The sequence below is a fragment of the Oryza sativa genome, chromosome 3, assembly GCF_034140825.1.
Source record: "Oryza sativa Japonica Group chromosome 3, ASM3414082v1".
Classification (NCBI taxonomy): Eukaryota; Viridiplantae; Streptophyta; class Magnoliopsida; order Poales; family Poaceae; genus Oryza; species Oryza sativa.
Window position 1 is genome coordinate 30,795,089 of NC_089037.1, and position 21,488 is coordinate 30,816,576.

General features: G+C 44.1%; 2 protein-coding genes, 1 long non-coding RNA gene and 1 other non-coding gene across 4 annotated transcripts; 3 read left to right on the forward strand and 1 right to left on the reverse strand.

The window, feature by feature from the left end:
- Positions 1-13,828: 13,828 nt before the first annotated feature.
- Positions 13,829-16,719, forward strand: LOC9271227 (glycosyltransferase BC10-like). The gene is made up of 2 exons (XM_015772629.3): positions 13,829-14,496; positions 15,856-16,719. Exons 1-2 carry the CDS (start codon positions 13,942-13,944, stop codon positions 16,495-16,497), a joined length of 1,197 nt encoding a protein of 398 aa, XP_015628115.1. The 5' UTR covers positions 13,829-13,941; the 3' UTR covers positions 16,498-16,719.
- Positions 16,720-17,494: 775 nt separating this feature from the next.
- On the forward strand, positions 17,495-18,786 carry LOC4333999 (uncharacterized). Its single transcript, XM_015773618.3, has 3 exons — positions 17,495-17,731; positions 17,832-17,878; positions 18,408-18,786. The coding sequence occupies exons 1-3, from the start codon at positions 17,524-17,526 to the stop codon at positions 18,540-18,542; spliced, it is 390 nt and encodes a 129-aa protein (XP_015629104.1). The 5' UTR covers positions 17,495-17,523; the 3' UTR covers positions 18,543-18,786.
- A 47-nt stretch (positions 18,787-18,833) lies between these two features.
- On the reverse strand, positions 18,834-21,105 carry LOC136355761 (uncharacterized). Its single transcript, XR_010740109.1, has 2 exons — positions 20,730-21,105; positions 18,834-20,224 (listed from the first exon to the last, which is right to left on the reverse strand). It is a non-coding gene; the product is annotated as an uncharacterized lncRNA (long non-coding RNA).
- A 98-nt stretch (positions 21,106-21,203) lies between these two features.
- On the forward strand, positions 21,204-21,277 carry TRNAV-CAC (transfer RNA valine (anticodon CAC)). The gene has a single exon. It is a non-coding gene; the product is annotated as a tRNA-Val (tRNA).
- The last annotated feature ends 211 nt before the right edge of the window (positions 21,278-21,488 follow it).

Consider the following 21,488-nt stretch of genomic DNA (forward strand, 5'->3'; position numbering starts at 1 on the left):
TTTCCAAACTCGATCTCCGCCTCCGACTTCGCTTTGATCAAATCTTCTTTCCTAACACAGATGTTACCAAATTTGGTCGTTAACACATGCCCCCCAGGTCCGGGATATTTGATCATGTTCCGGATTTGCCATGTACCGACTCCGAGCAAGTTTCGCACTCCGCCGCTTTTGACCGTTATTCCAGCACTTTAAATACTAACCGTTACCAACGAGAAATCTCACGCCGTGACTTCCGTTTTCACCGCTCAAGCGAAACCTCTTCTCTCTCTTCTCCGGCGATTCCCCTGGTGCAAAGGCGATTTCTAGGCAACTTCCTCCTCGACGAGATCTCCGCCCGCACCAATGTCGTCTTCCGCCAGCCCATCTGGTGCGCCATTAGTCGAATACGCTGAGGTAAGTTCTCATCGGCTAAATCCCCTTCCTTAGCAGCAGATCGATTTATCCTACCACATATTGCTTTCCTTCTCTTGGTTGCCTCGGATTTGTAGCATCTTTCTCACCAAGTCACAATTCCCAGTCTGACGCATGAAAACCACTACTTTCTCGGCCCAATCAGCACTCCTGACCCCACCAAGTTCATTATTGGTGAAACCAATAGGATCTCCTTCAGATTAACCAACCCAGATCTAGGTCACTGGAAGAATACTTTCAAGTCCTGGCCATCTCTAGAGAAAGTTCCACCAGAAAAGAGCTGGACTACATGGTTCGAACGTGTATCAGCCAGCAAGAGGGTCCACTGGGATGAAATCGGAATCGGCCAAGCACTTGACCTTACTATAGAAAACTCGACCAAAGATGAACCCCTGATGGCAGCTGCTTCTTACTTCTGGTCAAACACTATTAATGTCTTTTTATTCAATCAAGGGCCGATGACCCCAACTCTTATAGATATCAGCATGATCACGGGTCTGGATGTCACCTCATCGGCCAACCCTATGAGCTTGAACACAAATAACCATTATGACTTCAAGACCAAAAGCATAGGAGGTTGGTCAGGCTATGTAGCGGCATATATGGGTCAGGGCTCGGTCACCCCTCGGGAACATGTGGCCTTTTTGTTAATGTGGCTAGAAAAATTTCTTTTCTGTGGATCAAGTTGCGGCCCCACAACCAATTGGCAATTTCTAGCTGAAGCTCTAGAAACAAAGAGACAATTTCCCTTGGGCAAAATTCTCCTCGGCTATCTATACCAGATGTTGAACAATGCATCGGCTAAGATAGCCGTCGGCTCAGTAGTTGGAGCAGGTAGATCCTGGTGGTTGCTACAAACCTGGTTAAACCTGATAGTTATGAAGGTTGTAGATCGGCCATCCGTATCAGAAGCTGAGTTCCCAAGACTAGAGCCGATTGTAGGGGATGATGGAGAAGAGCGTACTCATCGGAGATGCACATCATACGGAGAATACGCTTCTACACCAACTGATGCCGGGGCAAAACTATCGGCTGAACTGCTCAAAGATTGGTTCTGCAGCTTCTATGAAGGCTTTCAAAAAGATGCTCGAGTTTCGTTCCTTTATGAAGATTCTGCAGAACTTGAGCACCCACTGGACTTCAGATTCGAAGACATCAACCACGAAATATACCAATCGTCCACGGAGATTTTCTCAGCTGCAATCAGCCCATGTATCCTTCCTGTTGGCATTCATCAAGGAAGAAACATCCAAGCTTCTTACGAATTCTATCATCCAATGAGCTCAGCTAGACAACTTGGAATAGGCCAACTCCCAATCGGCCTATTCTTTGCCGACAAGATCCAATGCCGAGGAGAAATTTCATCGACCTTGATGATGGATCGGCTACTCAACCTTCAAGGACCCCCTCTGGGCAGTATTGACAACATAGAACTGGCAATGTTCAGAAGCAAAAACTTTGACAGACGATGGGGTGAATGGAAGCTGCATCTATTCCACCAACCAGCTTCAATGTTTATGACAGACCTCTTCCCAGATGTTGTCCCTCAAGTAAGTCTTTAACTCCACTTGATTTAAATAGCTGTTTAGCCGATTAATCTCAACTAATCCTCCTTTTGATTTGCAGACAACAGAATCCTCTCCTCCCCGTCAAAGCAACAGTGGTAAGGATATCCAATATGCCCCAGGTTTAATTCTTAACGGAGGTGGGCTATCTCCTCCGGTTATTGGATATGATGCCCCCAAGACCTCAGCTCTTCTTCAAGGGCTTATCAGAGAACCAGCCGATGCCAGCAAAAAGAGGAAAACCAGATCGTCGGTTGTAGACATCGCAGCTCCAACTAAGAAGAAGAAGACAAAGAAAACCAAGCCAGCCGATGATCTGCCTACCCTAGATTGAAGACGAAGTTGATCGGGCCGCAGCCGAAGTAAGCGATACTGAAAGAACACCATCGGCTTCGCCCAAGCAAACCCCTCCAACTCCTTCTGCTCCGGTTCACTTTTCAAGGGTAAATATCTCTCTTTAATTCCTTTCATAATTATTTTGTCTTATAGCCGATCATTCCCAAGTCTTATAATTGCAGAAAAAGAAGACTGCGGTGAAGAAGAAATCGGCTGCAACGTCTAAACCAGCTCCACCAGTAAGATAGTTTTAACTTTCATTAGTTAATTTTTAGCCGATTCTGGCTGACACTTGTTTCCTTTCAGCCTTCCCCTCCTCCTTCTCCTCCTGTACAACAAACATCAAGTGACAAGACCCCTTCAGCTGTGGGGAGTCATCACGTCGAGGAAGAAGAACAACCAGCTGCTCCTGCTATCCCAGTAAGTTTCTTTTTGTCTCAACAACCATTCAGATCGACTATGACTGTTTCTAATTGCTTCTAAATCGTTGCTGCAGGTATTAGCCGATCTTTTCTCTTTTGACATCAGAGACTATCTTGATGAAGGAGAAGAAGATACCACAAGCAAAACCTTACCCCTTTATCTGATGATGTGAAGAAAACTCTAGGAAGTATCTTGGATCGGCTAGAAGCATCATCGCTAGATAGCCTGGTGGTTGATTGTGGCTCAATCAGGGCTTGGCTACATGAGATTCAGGCTCTAATCCCAGATGAGTTAACCGATATCCTCACCCTAGCCGTTTACCTTGAGCAACACCAATTCAAACTGGAAAAAGCCAAATTAAGACTGGCTGAACGGCGAGAGCGCAAGGATATTGAGGCCACTATCCAAGCTAATCGACAACTTGTGCATGAAGAGAAATCCAAGCTTGATCAACTATCTGAAGGCCCAATCAAGTCTAATATTGATCGGCTCGAGGCTCACAAGATTGAACTCTTAGCACAACTTGAAGAATGCAACGCTGAGCTGGACATGGAACACAAAAAACTAGCCGATCTCCCAAAATCTATTGAAGAACAGAAAGCAAGACTCAAATCGGCTATCAAGCATGTTGCTGATCTGACCAAGTCTCTGAAAGTTATCCTTGGAACCGACGCTCAGGATGCCTAAGCCATAGAAGAAGTAGAGCAGATTAGGCAGAAGGCTATATCGGCCATCCAGCGATACTTATCTCAATAATTTTTGTGTAATAAAACTTAGAATTTTTGTAATCGGCTAACACTTTACTGTCTTAACAATCCTTTGTGCCGATTAATATGACTTTGAAATGTGCTAAAAAATTTTGCACTGCTATATATGTGCCCCCCTAGTTTTACAATGTCAAAAGCATTGATAAAATTATATAACAACTAAGGACGATATAACAATATCGGCCATTGTACATCGGCAAACCACAACCGAGTACACCATGAAAAACAACTAAGGGCGATATAACCATATCGGCCATCTCTAGGCGATGTAAACACATCGGCTGTCATGCATCGGCAACACGAGCCGATCATGCGTTAACCCAAACACTTGGGTAATATTTCTTCAAATATTTGCCATTGAGCGCTCGCCCATAGACTTCGCCATCAAGCCCTTGCAACATATATGCTCCCTTAGACACAACCTTATAAATCTAGAACGATCCTTCTCAATTCGGCGACCATTTGCCGAATTTACTATCACGAGTACCAATCGGCAAAATCAACTTCCATACAAGTTCACCTTCCGAAAAATCTTTAGGTACCACTTTCTTATTATAATGCCGAGCAACACGTTCCTTATCCTTGGTAACCTTTGCAAGGGCTCGCAATCGCGACTGAACCAGATCCTCCCTCTCATCAGCCATAAGGTTGTAATACTCATCGGCTGTTAAATCGTTTTGCAACTCCGTTCATTGAGAGCCGATTCTAACTTCCCATAGTAAAACAGCCTCATGTCCATAAACAAGTTTGTAAGCAGGAACTTGAATCGATCAATGACAAGCCATCCTATAAGACCACAATGCTTCGGCCAACTGAGTATGCCATTGCCGAGGATAATCAGAAATTTTCCGCTTAATCAATTTGATCAAACTTTTATTAGATGCCTCGGCTTGCCCATTAGCTTGTGCATAATAAGGTGAAGAATTCAACAACTTGATACCCACACTATCGGCAAACTGAACAAACTCATCGGACACAAAGATTGAACCTTGATCCATAGTAATAGTTTGAGGAAGACCAAATCGGTAGATTATATGCTCCTGAACAAATTGAATAGCATCCCTAGAATCAACTTTCTTCAAAGGAATCGCCTCTACCCACTTGGTAAAATAATCAGTTGCCACCAATATAAATTTATGTCCTTTACTCGATGGTGGGTTTATCATACCGATCATATCAATTCCCCAACCTCTGAACAGCCATGGCTTAATAATAGGATTCATAGCCGACGCCGGTGCTCGCTGAATTGCTCCGAACTACTGACAATACTGGCACCCCTTATAATATCTGAAACAATCCTCTAGCATTGTCGGCCAAAAGTATCCTGTACGCTGAAGCAACCACTTCATCTTGTGAGCCGATTGATGAGTACCACAGATCCCCTCATGAACTTCGCCGATTGCAACCTTAGCCTGATCGGCACTCAAGCACTTAAGTAATACTCCATCAATCGTCCGATAATAAAGCTCGTCATCCAACAGTGTATACTTTAATGCCTTATATCTTAATTTCCTAGAAGCCGACTGAGATGGATTACTCAAATACTGATGCACATCGTACCTCCAATCATCGGCTGACATCGCTGCAATTTCAACTTTAACATCTTTGATCATTGGCTTATACCCCGACGCCCCTTGAGCTAAATCATTAGCTTCAAGATTTTGTTCTCGAGATACATGCTTTAAAGTAACCAGCCGAAACTCTTTCATTAGTCCCAAGCACTTCTCATTATAAACCATCAACGTATCGTTCTTGCATTTATATTCTCCTGCCAATTGATTGATTACTAGAAAAGAATCCCCCATGATTTCAATGGTATTGGCTTCAACTTCCTTGAGTAATTGCAACCCCTTGAGCACTGCCTCATACTCTGCTTGATTATTAGTCGCATATGGTTTAATAGTATAAGCAAACTCGAAACATGCCCCCCTTAATCGAAGCATATGGCTATAGCTTGTCCCTTAATCGCTTTCGGTGATTCATACCGAAGATCAAACTCAGTCAAGGAAAATATCCACTTTCCAACTCTTCCTTTTAATATTGGAGCCGATAGCATGTACCTGACTACGTCGGCTTTGCATATAACAGTGCACTCGTTAGATAATAGATAATGCCTCAACCTTGTACACGAAAAATACAAACACAAGCATAACTTTTCCACAGGAGAATACCGAGTCTCAGCATCCAAGAGCCGTCGACTGAGATAAAATACAACTCGTTCCTTCCCTTCCAACTCTTGAATCAAAACCGAGCCGATTGACTCCTCACCAGCCGATTAATATAACCTAAACGGTATTCCTTTCTGTGGAGGAATCAAAACAGGAGGAGAGCTGAGATACTCCTTAATATTATCCAAAGCCTTTTGCTGCTCTGCCCCCAAGTAAACTGCTGATTGGCTTTTAACCTCAATAAGGGTGTAAAAGGTTCCAACCTTCCGGACAAATTAGAAATAAACCTTCTAACAAAATTTATCTTGCCGATCATTTCTTGTAGCTCTGTCTTATTTTCCGGGGGCTGAATCTTCTTGATCACATTAACGCTCCTTTGGGTTACCTCGATCCCCCTTTCATGAACAAGAAATCCCAAAAACTGGCCGGCCGACACACCAAAAGCACATTTTGTCGGATTCATCTTCAAGCCATATTTCCTGGTTCTCTCGAAAACTTTCCTTAAATCGGCTATGTGGTACTCCACTTCTTTAGATTTGACAACCACATCGTCAATATAAACTTCAACCAGCCAGCCGATTAAATCATGATATATATAATTCATGACTCTTTGATATGTTGCTCCAGCACTCTTCAAGCCGAAAGTCATGACGACCTATTCAAATAAGCCGATTGCACCAGAGCACCTAAAAGCCGTCTTATGGATATCTTCCTCAGCCATAAAGATATGATTATATCCTGCGTTCCCATCCATAAAACTCAAAATTTTGTTCCCTGATGCGGCATCAACCAGCTGATCGGCCACTGGCATTGGATATTCGTCCTTTGGTGTAGCTTTATTCAGATCTCGAAAATCAATGCACACCCTGACCTTGCCATTCTTTTTAATAACCGGAACTATGCTAGAAACCCATTCAGCATATCGGCAGGGACGAATAAAACCAGCATCATACAATCGTTTGATCTCAGCTTTAACAGGTTCGAGCATATCGGCTTTACATCTCCTCGGAGGTTGCTGGCGTGGTCTAACCCCTGGCTTGATAGGTAGCTGATGTTCAACAATCGATCGGCTAAGTCCAGGCATCTCATAATACTCCCAAGCGAAGCAATCTCTAAACTCTTTTAGGAGCTCTATCAGCTTAGTTCTAAACTCTGGAGACAAATTTTTGCTAATAAATGTCGGCCTTGGCCGATCGCCTGGATCTATGTCTATTTCTTCCAACTCATCGGCCGACATAAAACCTTGACCTTGCTTGTCATCGAGATCATCTACTGTATCCTTAGCGTAGACATTTGAACCCTCCACGACGCCCTCAAAGTAATAGCTTGGGTTCTCCATCTTCGATTGGCTGTATATCAGAATCGGATACTTTTAGAAAATCTCCATCCCAGACTTTTCCAGATAAACAATCAAGGCCATCCATCTCCCAAAGGGCTAAATTGGCACTAGCAACATTAACTGACCTGTCGGCTGGCACGATCTCTATCTTGTCGCCTTGCCATTGAATCAAGCATTGATGCATAGTCGAAGGAATGCAACAATTAGCGTGAATCCAATCCCTTCCAAGCAACAAGCTATACGAACCCTTCCCATCGATGACAAAAAACGTAGTAGGAATAGTCTTGCTACCGACTGTTAGCTCCACATTTAGAACACCTCTGGTTTCCGATGGATTACCACCAAAGTCTTTGAGCACCATATTTGTCTTGATGAGATCCTCGGCGTTCCTACCCAACTTCTTGAACGTAGCATAAGGCATCAAATTTACCGCGGCCCCACCATCGACCATCATCTTAGACATCGACTTCCCATTGACGTAGCCGTTTATATATAATGGTTTAAGATGTCGATTCCCTGTCCCCTCGGGTTTCTCGAATTCTGCTTGCTCTGGTGACAGGACCAACTTAGCCGATCTCTCTTCCACTTCATCGACATCGGCCTGATCAATCCCGAATTCGGCTGGCAATGTAAAGACCATGTTAATTGGTGCTGCTACAACGTTCTTCCCTTTTGCCAACCTCTTCGCCTCATCGGCTGCAGCATCATTGGCTACATGAACCTGATTCTTGACACGCCACTCCTGTCTTGGCTTTGATTTCCTCAGCCGATGGTTGATTTCCTCTTCAACTTCCTAAAAACGCTCCCTGTTCCTTAATCTCTGGACCCTTCTTTTCTGATTCTTCGTGAAAATACCAGAAGGACACCATTGATTCTTCCTGATTATCTCATCCTCTTGGCCATAATCTTGATTCATCGGACCTAATCTCTGATGAACAGGAAGTCTTGTCTGCCTTAGTCGATTACCTCTACTATATGACCGGCTCGAGCTCTCAACGATATCACTGCACCCAGGGCAGTTTTCAATGGATGGCAACCTCATCCCTTCGTTCCAACAGAATCTAAAGAACTCACAACCCCAATGAGGATCAAAACCATCGTCGTATTCTTCATAATGCTTCTCCTGCTGCTTGTCATACTTCCTCTGATACTTGTTGATAATCCTAGCCGAATTCACTCGAAAACCCTTTGCACGAACCCTATCGGCTGCTTGACCGGCTGTATGCACCATATTAACAGGGAAAGGATTACCATCGACCTTCATCGGCTTTTTGGAATCATCAAACCTAATCTTTCCCCCTTCAATGGCAACTTGGATTTGCTGTCTAAAAACCTTGCAATCGTTAGTAGAATGAGACCCAGAATTATGCCATTTGCAATACCTCTTCTTGCCTAATTCCTCAGCCGATGGTATTGTATGACCAACAGGAAGCTGAATCTGCTTTTCTCGGAGTAGTAAATCAAAGATCTTGTCAGCCTTGGTGATATCAAAATCATACTTTTCCTCTTTTCCAAAACTTTTTACCCATTGGCATGGTATGACCTTTTTGCTCCTCACCCATTCGGCTGCAGCTATTTTAGAATCATCTTCCTCGTCATCTGATCCATACATGTATGGACAAACATGATTAACTTTCTTAGAGCTTCTCCTGACTTCCGCCGACCTATGCTCATGCAAGGTTATCTTCTGTATTAGATGCGATAAGCTATCAAAGTCTTCGGACGATAATTTCTCCCTGATTGGAGGAATCATACCCTGGAAGGCCAAATCGGCTAACTGAGCATCAGTTAAACTCAAGCTAAAGCATTTGTTCCTCATCTCCCTGAACCTCTGAATATACTCGTGCACGGGTTCATCATGCCGCTGCTTGATCGCTGTCAAGTCGGACAACTTCATCTCATGAACCCAACTATAGAAATAGCTGTGAAATTGCTTCTCCAAATCGGCCCAACTATTGATCGACCCACATGGCAAAGAGGAAAACCAAGTAAAAGCTGATCCAGACAGAGATAACCGGAATAACCTAAATCTCAGAGCGTCTACAGCCGATGCTTCACCACACTGAGCAAGGAATCGGTTGATGTGCTCATAAGTTGACACGCCCTCTTGTCCCGAAAACTTGGAGAAATCTGGAACTTTAAACCGATTGGGGAGAGGAACTCTTTCAAACCACTCAGGATAAGGCTGCCGATACAAGCTTCCAGTCTCTTTTGGTTTAAGCCCAAATTGTTCTCTCATTACATCGGCAATCACATCGGCCCACGGTCGTTGCTGAGCTGCTCCTTGTGGCTGTTGTTGCATAGACTCGAACTGACCATACTGAGATGCGAACTGGGGCTAAGCCAACCCCCCTGGCTGATATTGGGCTTGCGGGGAAGGAGGCTGATATTGATAGCTCAAGTTACCCCCTTGGTAATTATGAAGATTCGGCTGGATGTTGCGCACCAAGTGTTCAGGAACCATCTGAGGTATCACTGTGCCGTCCGGCTGTGCACGATGAACCAAATGCTCTGGGATACAGGTTGACCACCAGGTACTGCGAACCCGGCCGATGCATTTATAGACCCCGGGTGCTGAATCGGCTGAATGATCTGATGTCTTAATGGAGTCTGTTGGATCGGCTGCTGAGGCTGCTACCTTGGTGGTGTTTGCTGAATTGGTTGCAGAGGCTGCTGCCTTGGTGATGTTTGCTGAGCCTGTTGTACTACCTGTTGTTGGATTGGTTGTACAACTGGCTGGATTGGTGGTGTCTGCTGAATCGGCTGCTGCTGCACTGGATCAACAATAGGTGGAGGTGGCAGAAACATGGCAGCAACTTGATCTTGGGTTAGCCGATTCGTAGCCTGCCCGCCATGCTGTGGCTGATCCCTTGTTAACAACCGAGGGTTCACCGGCTATCCTGGCGTCATAGCTAGTGTAGCAGGCAAAGGAGTCGACGCTGGCACCGTCGGCTGAGTTGTGGGTGCAACGGAGGGAACTGCTTGAACAGATGGCTGAACATCGGTGATCAAAGATCGATAATTCGGGAAGACACCTCCATGCAAGTAAACTGGGCCTGCAGCCTGATGCTCAGCTATCGAACCATCGACTATTGTCTTCATCATGTTTGACAATGTATTGACTAATACCCCGGACTGATTGATCAAAGCATGATGCACAGCGTAATCAACCCGATCTTGGAAGTTATTGAAAAAATCTTGTGCTAGTTCACTATTCTGGTTAAGATTCCCTCCTTGTGGCTCCTGAGCACCATCACCTTGTACGCCATGGACTCCTTGAGAATTGTCGCCTTGATCGCTCGGGGAGCCGTCGGTAGCACCTTTAGTACTCGGCTGAGCCGAGCCGCCTGGAGCTTGTTTCACTTCTCCATCTTTAGAAGAACCGGTCCCAGGACTATCAGTAACCACTTTTATTTTGTACTTTTGAACAAGTGTCCCCTCGTGGGTCTGCATAAATGAGTTCAGGAACTGATCCCGTGCCTGTTGCAGGGTTGCTTCAAACTCCGCCTTCTGCTCAGGCGTGAATTTCTCTGGATCGATCGGCATGACGTTGTCATCAATGATGTCAGTCAATCCCTACTTCAACGCCTTGCCTTTAACGGAACCTGGGCTAGATGGTGGTGGTGGCTGTTTCTCGGCCATGAGGAAGAACTGACGTCTGACTTCTTACAGGTCCCACCGGGCGTGCCAAAAGCGTGTTGACAGAAAAACACGTGGCCTGGGAGATTTGCTTAACTCCAGTGCAGGTCCAAAGCTCGCCTTCAGATGTTGTTAGCGTGCCAGTTGATTTGATCCTGTAATCAACAAGAAATAGAAGCAAAGAAACCGTGGTTAAGTCTATAAATGATAGCCGATCAGCTAGGTGTCGATGACATATCATTTATCTTTGAGCCGATGTCATATGTGTATCGATCGGCAGTCATGAATAAGTAAAGAAGAACTAAATCTACTCGATCGGCTGTAGATATTAACGATATATACTCCTTATATCGATGTATACTTAAATCAAGTGATTGGGATAGATCGGTCACCATGCCGAGACAGTATAAATCACTTAGATCGAAATGTATATCAATAACAGGACTATATATGTTTGTAGCATAGCCGATTAGATAGATCTAGCATGTATCGGCTAATACTCCGATACTACTCTATATCAAGGTATTAAAGCAAGTATAATATATCGAGCAAAAGCCTAACATTCTTAGACACAGCAATATCTTAATATAAAGGGCAGATTTAACATAACATTGAAGCATATAGAACAAATATAGTTAAATCAGATACGATCGGCTGAAACTCCGATGCTATTCTAATCGGCAACTATAAGGCAGGCTAGAGATCGATATTCTAAGCACGACTCAATAGGTCAAACTCAACTGATACAGCATTAAGTATGAAAAGAAGAACGATATCTAGACAATCAAGCCGCTAGAATTTCATAGAATGGTAGATATCTCATATAATCTAGATCAACATCAAGATCTAACCTAATCGGCGGCCCTCTGCGTACAGATATTAGCCGATAGTAGATTAGGTGGCGATATTGCTAGAGATTATGTAAGATATATGATAACTCGACGAATTATATAAACAAGATTAGAGTATCATAAAGATGGAAGCACTAATCCTAAAAACACAATCCGTCATAACGAGTTTTACCTCTTGTTGAAGATCGAAACCGATGCAGCTCAACCCGAAAGCAAGAACTCGTCGAAGCAAAACTAAGGCAAAAGGGTGGCGATGCGCCGAAATTGTATTGAACGTGTGTGTTGTTAAATTACATATGGCTCGGGGTCTATTTATACCCGAGAATTACAAGATATGACCATACCGGACACGACTATTATCTCTAACAAACTCTAAGATACCATAAGTCTTTGCGGCAGACTTTTGCCCACATTTATTTATAAGGAATTTACATAAGATATCCTAATTAATAGATACAATTACCTTTCCAGGACTCCATCCGTGTGTGGCAATCATCCTGAAGTACATTAATTTGAACCCAATGTCGCGTACAAGTCGTATTGTCAGAATCGGTCGTATCGGCTTATTTAGCCCGACTCAGACCCAGCCGATTCTAATCGTAGCCGATCTGGACTCCAGCCGATTCCTGCTCTGTTTCCGAACTCGATCTCCGCCTCCGACTTCGCTTTGATCAAATCTTCTTTCCTGACACAGATGTTACCAAATTTGGTCGTTAACACATGCCCCCCAGGTCCGGGATATTTGATCATGTTCCGGATTTGCCATGTATCGACTCCGAGCAAGTTTCACACTCCGCCGCTTTTGACCATTATTCCAGCACTTTAAATACTAACCGTTACCCCCGAGAAATCTCACGCCGTGACTTCCGTTTTCACCGCTCAAGCGAAACCTCTTCTCTCTCTTCTTAACATTTAAGATGATGGTCTAAGATTAAGATGATGGGCACGATCTCTATCTTAACATTAAGATGATGTCTAAGATGATGGTCGTTAACAGTAGACGAATAGATGAATCTTCGCTATCCCTCTATAGAAATAATTCAAACATATGAATAAAGGAGAAATTTTCTTATATGCCACTCAAAACTAGTTTCCTTATATGCCATCAAAAATTAGCTATTACCATATATGCCACTATGTTGTAATTTTCCTTCCCTATATGCCACTCCCGTCGATGTGGTGTTAATGGGCTGTTAAACTGATTGCACAAAGACCAAATTGCCCACACCCCCTAATACCCGAGCTAAAAAGGATCAAGCTAGCTAGTGGCTAGTACCACGACGACCACCACAGCCGACGAGGGGCAACAACGTCTTGTTGCTTGCGCAGATCGAGTTCTACCATCCATGTCACATCAATACACATCGTGTGTCGTCGTTCTGCGTCCCAAAGTGATGATCGCCAGATGGCACAATCGGCGTGTCGAGACTATGCTAGGAATTGAACCTTAAGCTCATCGACGTCACTCACGTCGATGACGGAGGGCATCCTCAGAAGCTCGTCGTCATGGCCGTTGGCCATGGAGTCACCTGCCACCATCATGGGGAACGACGAAACGAAATGATCACACAGAAGCTGCTGGTCAACGTCAGCAGCATAGTTTGACGACTGCCCAATTGCCATGAGCATATGACGTGCGTGAAGGAAAAAAAAGAAGGAAAGAAGTGGATATGTGGCATCACAAGGGTAGGATAGCCATTTTAGAGATGGATAGCAAGTTCTGTGCACTAACGGCATGGGTTTGCAACGGAGGTAATAGCAATGGCACATAGGGAAGGAGAACTTTAATTTAATGGCATATAAGAGAATAGCTAATTTTAGGTGGCATATAGAGAAACATGGAAACTTTAAGTGGTATACAAGGAAATTTCTGAATAAACATGGATTAGGCACCTGTCAAGATTTTATCTTAAAAAAAAAGGCATCTGTCAAGATTTCACTATAATAGTATAATTAAGTTTTTGTAAGGATCACCGTATTTTCGATCCAACGAGTTGGGGGCCATTCACCTTGCACGAACCCGGTCCACGTGCACCGCTCTCCCGTCCTCTTCCTCTCCCCTCGCAAGGTCGCCTCCGTAGACCGGGTCCACTGTCCACCCTACGGCACACACCCACACCCACCCGTGACGCACTGACGCTACAACTCGTCCCCCCGACCCCGAGGCGGTGGCGGCACACAACCACAACCACCGGCCGGTTTCGCAGCGTGCGCATCACCCCCCACACCCCAACCACCAGTCCACTCCACCACCACCGCCACCGCCCGCGCCCCAGATCTGAGCCCGCCTGACCTGACCCCCCCTGACCCACCCCCCGCCGCCCACCTCGACTCCATTCGTCGCCTTCCCGATCCGGAGAGATGCCCCCCGGCGCGCCCTCAAATCTGGGAGCAGCCGCCGCCTCCTCCTCTCTCGTCGTCTTCCCCTAGTCCGCGTCCGCGATGCAGTCGCGCGTGGCGTCCATGGACGACGTCAAGGACGCCCGCCCCGCCGCCCTGCCGCCGCTCCAGCCGCAGGGGAGGGTGTTCCCGACGGGGATGCTCAAGGTGTTCCTCGGCTTCCTCCTCCTCGGCGTCTGCCTCTCCGCGGCCGGGATGTACATGGCGCGCCACACGCTGGCGGCCGCCGCGCCCGCGCTGTTCCGCCCGTGCCTGGGGGCGTGGGGGGCGGCGGGGGCGCCTCCGCCCCCGCCGCCGCCGCCGGAGGGGCTGGAGCGGTGGACGCGGGGGCCGGACCGCGTGGAGCACGCCATGGCCGACGGGGAGCTCCTGTGGCGCGCGTCGTTCGTGCCGCGGGTCCCCGGCTACCCGTACCGGCGCGTGCCCAAGGTGGCCTTCATGTTCCTCACCCGCGGCCCGCTCCCGCTGGCGCCGCTCTGGGAGCGCTTCTTCCGCGGCCACGACGGGCTCTACTCCGTCTACGTCCACGCGCTGCCGTCCTACCGCGCCAACTTCACCACCGACTCCGTCTTCTACCGCCGCCAAATCCCGAGTAAGGTTAGCATTAAGCATGTCCCATTGTACTACTAGGCTTGTATTGTACTGTACTATTCCTGGACAAGACAATTCGCGTGTGATCTGGACAATTGGTTAGTGAATCCCAGTGTTTCACTTCTTTGGATCTTATTAAAACTGAAGGAGTATCGATATAGTACTGAATAAGGTGGCACTTTACTAACCCATAGTTTCGCTTATCCTTATGCTTATTCGTACCGCTTATTAACAAGCAAAAATTAATTTGTAGGTAAAACTTTTATATATGTGTCTTTTAGTGATACAAAAGCAAATGTTGTAAAATAAACCACGATGAAGAAAACCATAAAATCAAATTCAAAATTAAATTTTAAATTTTGGCTTATAAGCATAAGCATAAGGGAACAATGAGTGCCGAAGCTAGAAGTCTAGAGCTTCTTGTGAATCTAATGGATAGTTGACCTTTCTTCATCGTACTTTATTTTTCTTTGTCACAAAGATGGGTGGCAAATATGCCGTGTTGGTGCGACAAACCATCCATCATTGCATTGACATTAATCCAATATCAGTCAAACTTTGTGGCGTTTCTTCAATGCCACTCAAATTTGTGGCCAAGGAACATTTTTTTCACTTTGTTTACCATGCTCAGACGGCACAAGTGTTGGGCACTATGTTTGATGATTCCACTGTAGGATGCCAATCTAGTTTGCGCATTTACCTTGACAGCAAAACTTTCCGAGATCTGTTATTTCCATAGATTTTAATTGTGGTTCTGTGTATCTGCAGTTCTGCACCTTTAGGAGTTACATTCCTAGTCTATCTGGAGTAAACCATATCTACAACACTGTTCTAGCAAATCATCATTTTTTAGTTGAAATTTTTCATAGGAAGATCGACAAGCAAGCCATACCGAAATGTTAGAATCACCTGATGTTGACCACAATGATTCAAAAGTTATAACAGAAATGATAGTCTATCTTTTTATTCTTTAACATCAGGGAGTTTGTGAGTTAATTTCCATAATGGCTGGTCATGGTTGTGACATTGATATTGGTCATGATGGATATGTTATGCTGGGTTGTCAGATTAAACACAAAAGAAAAATATTTGGCGTACCGTGATTACATGCAAAGATCATTTTGTCTTTGCATGGTTACTGTTATCTTTTATCGCCCTAATAGGAATGAGTTTTGGGCTAAGCAGAGCCACATTAGCCAGTCTATGATGGGTTAACCGCATGGGCCAATGAAGTTGTATCTATTATTAGTGTTCCACTGGAAAGGCACTAAGCTCTATTATTAGGGTTCCACCAGAAAAGTCATTTATTTAGCCTTTTGTGTTGATATAGTCTAACATATTTTTTGATTTGTTTGCTGATCACAGGTTGCAGAATGGGGTGAGATGACAATGTGTGATGCTGAGAGACGCCTTCTGGCAAACGCTCTGCTGGATATATCCAATGAGTGGTTTGTCCTTGTGTCTGAGTCATGCATTCCTATATTTAATTTCAACACTACATACCGATACCTCCAGAATTCAAGCCAAAGCTTTGTCATGGCGTTCGATGATCCTGGACCATATGGACGGGGCAGGTACAACTGGAACATGACCCCAGAGGTTGAACTCACACAATGGCGCAAAGGCTCGCAATGGTTTGAAGTAAACAGGGAGCTTGCCATCGAAATTGTGAGAGACACGCTCTATTACCCAAAATTCAAGGAGTTCTGCAGGCCTCATTGTTATGTTGATGAGCACTATTTCCCTACAATGCTTACAATTGAAGCACCACAAAGCCTGGCAAATAGAAGTATTACTTGGGTGGATTGGTCAAGAGGAGGTGCACATCCAGCCACCTTTGGAAGGGGTGATATCACAGAGGAATTCCTGAGAAGAGTTCAAGAGGGCCGGACTTGTTTATACAACGGCCAGAACTCTACGATGTGCTTCCTGTTTGCTCGAAAGTTTGCTCCAAGTGCGTTGGAGCCATTGTTAGAGTTAGCACCCACTGTGCTTGGTTTTGGTTGATGTATGGTTGAACAGGTGCACCCCCTGTAATTTTGATACGAGATCATTGTAGGATTACATGGGTAGAGAAGTGGGCTTATCTTGATAGATGAAAGCCTGCACGTCGCCCATCTCTGCTCCATTGTGTTATATACACAAACTTGTACTGTTTTGTACAGTAACGTGACATTGAGTCACATGAGGACTTCTTATCTTAGAATATTACCCTGTATTTTTTGTTTATCAGAAGTCATACAGTAAATTTTTGAAGAAAAAAATTCATCCAATATCAGAGTTAACGTGTACCACATAAAAGTGTGAGGCAAAAATAGAAATTCAGTGCTGGAAGTGTAACATCAAACTGCAGTTGGTGTAGTGTACCAAATGGGCTTGTCCAAAGGTTACGGGCTACGGAGTAGTACTGGAGTTGTTTGTGTGACTTGTATGTTGTATCCGGATTGAGATCCAGTGCGGTTGCTATTGCGACTGCACGATAGCAACTCCACACGATTTGAGCCCTCTATTTCTTGATCCAATGACCCAAATCACTTGCTACGGTGAATCCGAAACTTTTATACTCCTCCGTTTCTAAATATTTAACGTCGTTGACTTTTTTAAATATGTCTTATTTAAAAAATTTAAGTAATTATTAATCTTTTTCTATCATTTGATTTATTGTTAAATATACTTTTATATATACATATAGTTTTACATATTTTACAAAAGTTTTTTATAAGACAAACGGTCAAATATGTGCTAAAAAGTTAACGCTGTCAAAATATTTAGAAACGGAGGGCGTAAGTTTTATAGCAAAACGCTATAGTACTTTGCTACAATATTCCGATGCATCCGGGTCATCCATTTCGAATCCAGTGGTGCTTGTGTGACCACACTAGCTACTGCACCTAACGGAATCCGTTGTATCCCTGTCTGATCCAATCCAGAGAAACCTGTGGTCTGGCTTCCACACATCAAGCTTAGCTATCTATCTGCTTCATGTGGGAAGCGACTAGGAATTGGGAGTAAACAAAGATCACTCCAACTACCATGGCTCAGCCCCAAGGGAAACTGGTGGACACAATCAGGAGGCCATTCACAGCAGCTTCAACGTTTCATCGATCAGCAACAAGGCATCTCCAGCCACTGGCCATGTTGGCTCAGAGGAACGGCATTAGCAGGAGGGGCCTTCTCACTTTCCTCACCTCCACTGCAGCCATACCTGAGGCTGGTGAATCAAGAAAGGCTCTACTGCAAGGTACGCGCCAATTTGGTCCGAGTTTGCAATTGTTCTGGTACCCGGTTGTCCACCTTGGATAGATCATCAGATAATCCATTTTCCTCCTTGGGTGTATTAGAGTATCTGAAGAAATCAAAGGAAAACAAAGAAAAGAACGACAAAGAGGTATGCGACCTTCGGGTTTTCTCCTTGGCACACATATGATTTATTATATTTTTGGATTCACCGTGAGAAATGCTTTCATAATATATAACTCACATGATGTTAAACTACACAAATTTCAAAAATTTAATGGTCAAAGATAGATATGTTTGACTTGGACAAACATTAGAACGACATAATTTAAAACGGGAGTAACAAGTTCCAGTTAACATATGACGTACTTTAAAAACTAGATTATAGGCTCAAGTGACAAATCAGAAATCTAGGCACATTTAGTCTAGGAATAGCAATGATGAGTTTGAAGTAAATTGGTCCATATGAAGAACTTCAGGATAATTAAGAATGGTATTTGATAATGTTCCAGTGAATAGATCAATGGTTGGAGTAGTTGCTCATGAAAGCTAGTTACAGATATGTAGCATACTTGAGGTTCTAGACTTTGTCCACTTTTGTGCTTAAATAATTCATCAAAAATGGTATTGACGCAGATTGGGGTTGCCACTGATTCTACCGTCATTTTCTTGTATTCCAGAGGCTAGACGACTACTACAAGAGGAATTACAGGGATTACTTTGGTCTGATCGAGGGCCCTGCAAGACAGAAGAATGAAGATGAGCTTACAGAGTCGGAGAAAGGAATTCTCGAATGGCTTGACAAGAACAAATAGTCAGAAGCTCAGGATAATATGCATGCCTAAATTCTGGAAGGTTTTCTTACAGTTATTGCTTTAGTTATGCAGTCTTGTGCTGCTTATCTGAGAGGCATGCTTTCTTGAAGGTCATCCTTTGTAGTGCCGGTACTCTGGCAGTAATGTTGTAATTACAAGTGTGTTCATAGACAAAGTATAAAAAATGCTGAACGATCTCAACATAATAGTTCACAATCAGAGAGGCGAAGACAGATATTTTATATGTAGCATAGTTTGGAGATTTGACTTTGTGCAATTGCCAAAAGTAACTGACAAAATTTCAACTTACCTGCCAGATATATTATTTAAGCAAATGAAAAGGCGAAGTTTCGGCATAATGTCAACTGATACAAATCGACTTTATAAGTCTAGATATTGATATATTACATTTTGCCCTTCAGAAAAAAAAAAGATTCTAAATAGAGAAGCAGACTGGTAAACCTACAGATATATTATATGTTTGCTTAAACATAGTCAAACATAGTCACAAAAAAAAAAAAAACCTCTTAAGTGTTGCCAATGGTGAAACAATAAGCTTCGGTGAGCATTTTGTATATGCTCGACAATGGATCTGGGAGATTATCCGTGAACCTTAGGCGGAAAGTGGAACTGTACCTATGTTTCGTCTCCAAGAAAGGAAACATACATAGTTTCAGCCACTTCCTGGTAATATATATTACCTTGCTTCAATCCAAGCTGCCGAGCACAATATGATGCCGTGAAATGCAGTTTACCCACAAAAAAGATCTGATCATAAAGCCTATCCACTGAACACCATTCAAGTCTTGAGAAATCCATCTTGAAGAGGCACATATCGCGTATACAATGTCGGTCATAAACAACTAGATAGAGCCTCCCACGGGATTCGACGACCAGATGTGGGAATGCCAGCTCCCAACAGTTCCGTGAAACTTTCAGTGTCTTAACTTGTATTGTGGTAAATGTTGGATTCGGATTTAACTTGATAACTCCAAGTTCTGATGCGGATATGTCAAAATAGAACTTCTCATCAATAGCAACTATGCTCTGTATCTTGAACCTTTCGTAATGACGATTCTCATTTTGCAGTGCCATGCACATCATTTGATATTCTTCTTCTTTTCCCATTGCCATCTCCATTCAAGATGTCCTCTGACGATGTTTCTCCATGAGAACTGTGTTCTGCACTTTCGTCCTTGGACTCTCTATATAGTAGATGGTGGAATAAAATTGGTGATTTTTCGACAGTAATTGTATATCCATGTCTAGTCCATTCCTTCCCTCCAACGCGGCAAAACCAAATTACAGGTTCATCAGCATCAACAATTAGCACCACGCAGCGGGGAGATTTAGGTTCATAGGAGAGCAGACACTTGCAGTCTTTGGTCCACAGATTGGCAGTTCAACCTTCTTCTGATTCAGGGGATTCTACAAGGCAGTGGATAATGAAAGCATATCTAGTGTGAGCAGCCAGCGTTGAGGTGTCGCCCAGCACCTAGTCTCCTTCATGTCACATATTCACTCCCTTTGGTTAACAGCTGTATAACTGTGTTTACAAAAACTTGAGCTTCTTTTATAGAAGGGCCATGACACATGACAGGCTGAAGCATGTATTTCCTCCATTAGTTGTTCCATTGCTGAATTTTGGTTTGGTCAATTGGTGGCTGATGATTTGCGCACTTCTGCGAACAACAAAAAGTATGAGTTAGCATGTACAGTATATATAGTAGAACCTGGTAGAACATGCAGAATACTTGATGTTGAGTGAGCACTAACATATCATAACCGATAAATTTATGTATCAACCAATCTGGATTGCACTAATAAAAACAATCTATTTTGACATAGAAGCTAGAACATGCATGAACATCATTAATAATCCTGGCAAATATAAGACATCTGCTTTAATTGGAAAGAAATCAACTGAGGTTACACGTCAGGATGACAGCAATGCAATCCATTATATCACCCCCAAAAAAAAAACTCTTATCCAATCAATCTCACAAAAAAAAAAGGCAATCTTTTCATCTACACTAGAAGCTCACTGGCCTGATAGGCAACAGCAAGTTTGCAAGTAGCATCGGCATGGAGGAGTACGGATATGCGCAAAGGATCGAATCCGACATAGCAATCAGCCGATCAAAAGATTTGGGATAATCGGGACAATCAGAAGGGGATTAGGCTTACCAGAGGAGGTACAATCGATCTTGCGATGTCCAGTCGAAAGGAGAGGAGGAGGAGGAGCTCGTCGCCGCCAAGCCGTGCCCTTCCGATCTTAGATGAGCCCGCAAAGCAGACGAGCGGCTTGGAGGGGCAACGGCAACGCGAGCATATTGTGGCGGCGGCGAGAGACCCGGATGGGGGCAGATTGGCGGCAACGGATTCGGTTTGCGAGTCTCAAGTCTCAACCCAACCGGGCTGCTTCGTAGTTCGTACCAGCTGGAAAATGCTGCAGCCGCCACCGCCGCCGGGAAGTCTCCGGCGGCGGAGGAGGAAGCGGCAGCAAAGTGGCCGCATTGTTCGCCTCGCCACCACTCGACAGTCGACAGCGACGAGGAAGCCGGCGTCGTAGTTGTCGGTGGCACCGCCTGCCGCGATCAAGTTTATATCACTCCATTTTTGTTAGCATAAGTAAATTTTCGCATAAGGCTCGAACAAATTGTCTGGGTGGTGTAGTTGGTTATCACGTTAGTCTCACACACTAAAGGTCCCCAGTTCGAACCTGGGCTCAGACATATATTTGATTTTGTATTATTTTTGCCAATTTCATTTTAATACTTTTTATTTTTAATTTTTATTTTTAATTTTTTATTTGATTTCAATTTGATACTTCGCTATACCAATGTTGCACAGATTGTTTTATTTTACTTTGCTATGCTTTTTTTTTTTTACCTACGGAGTATTTCATTTTGATACTTTGCTATACCACTGTTGCAAGAACGGTGT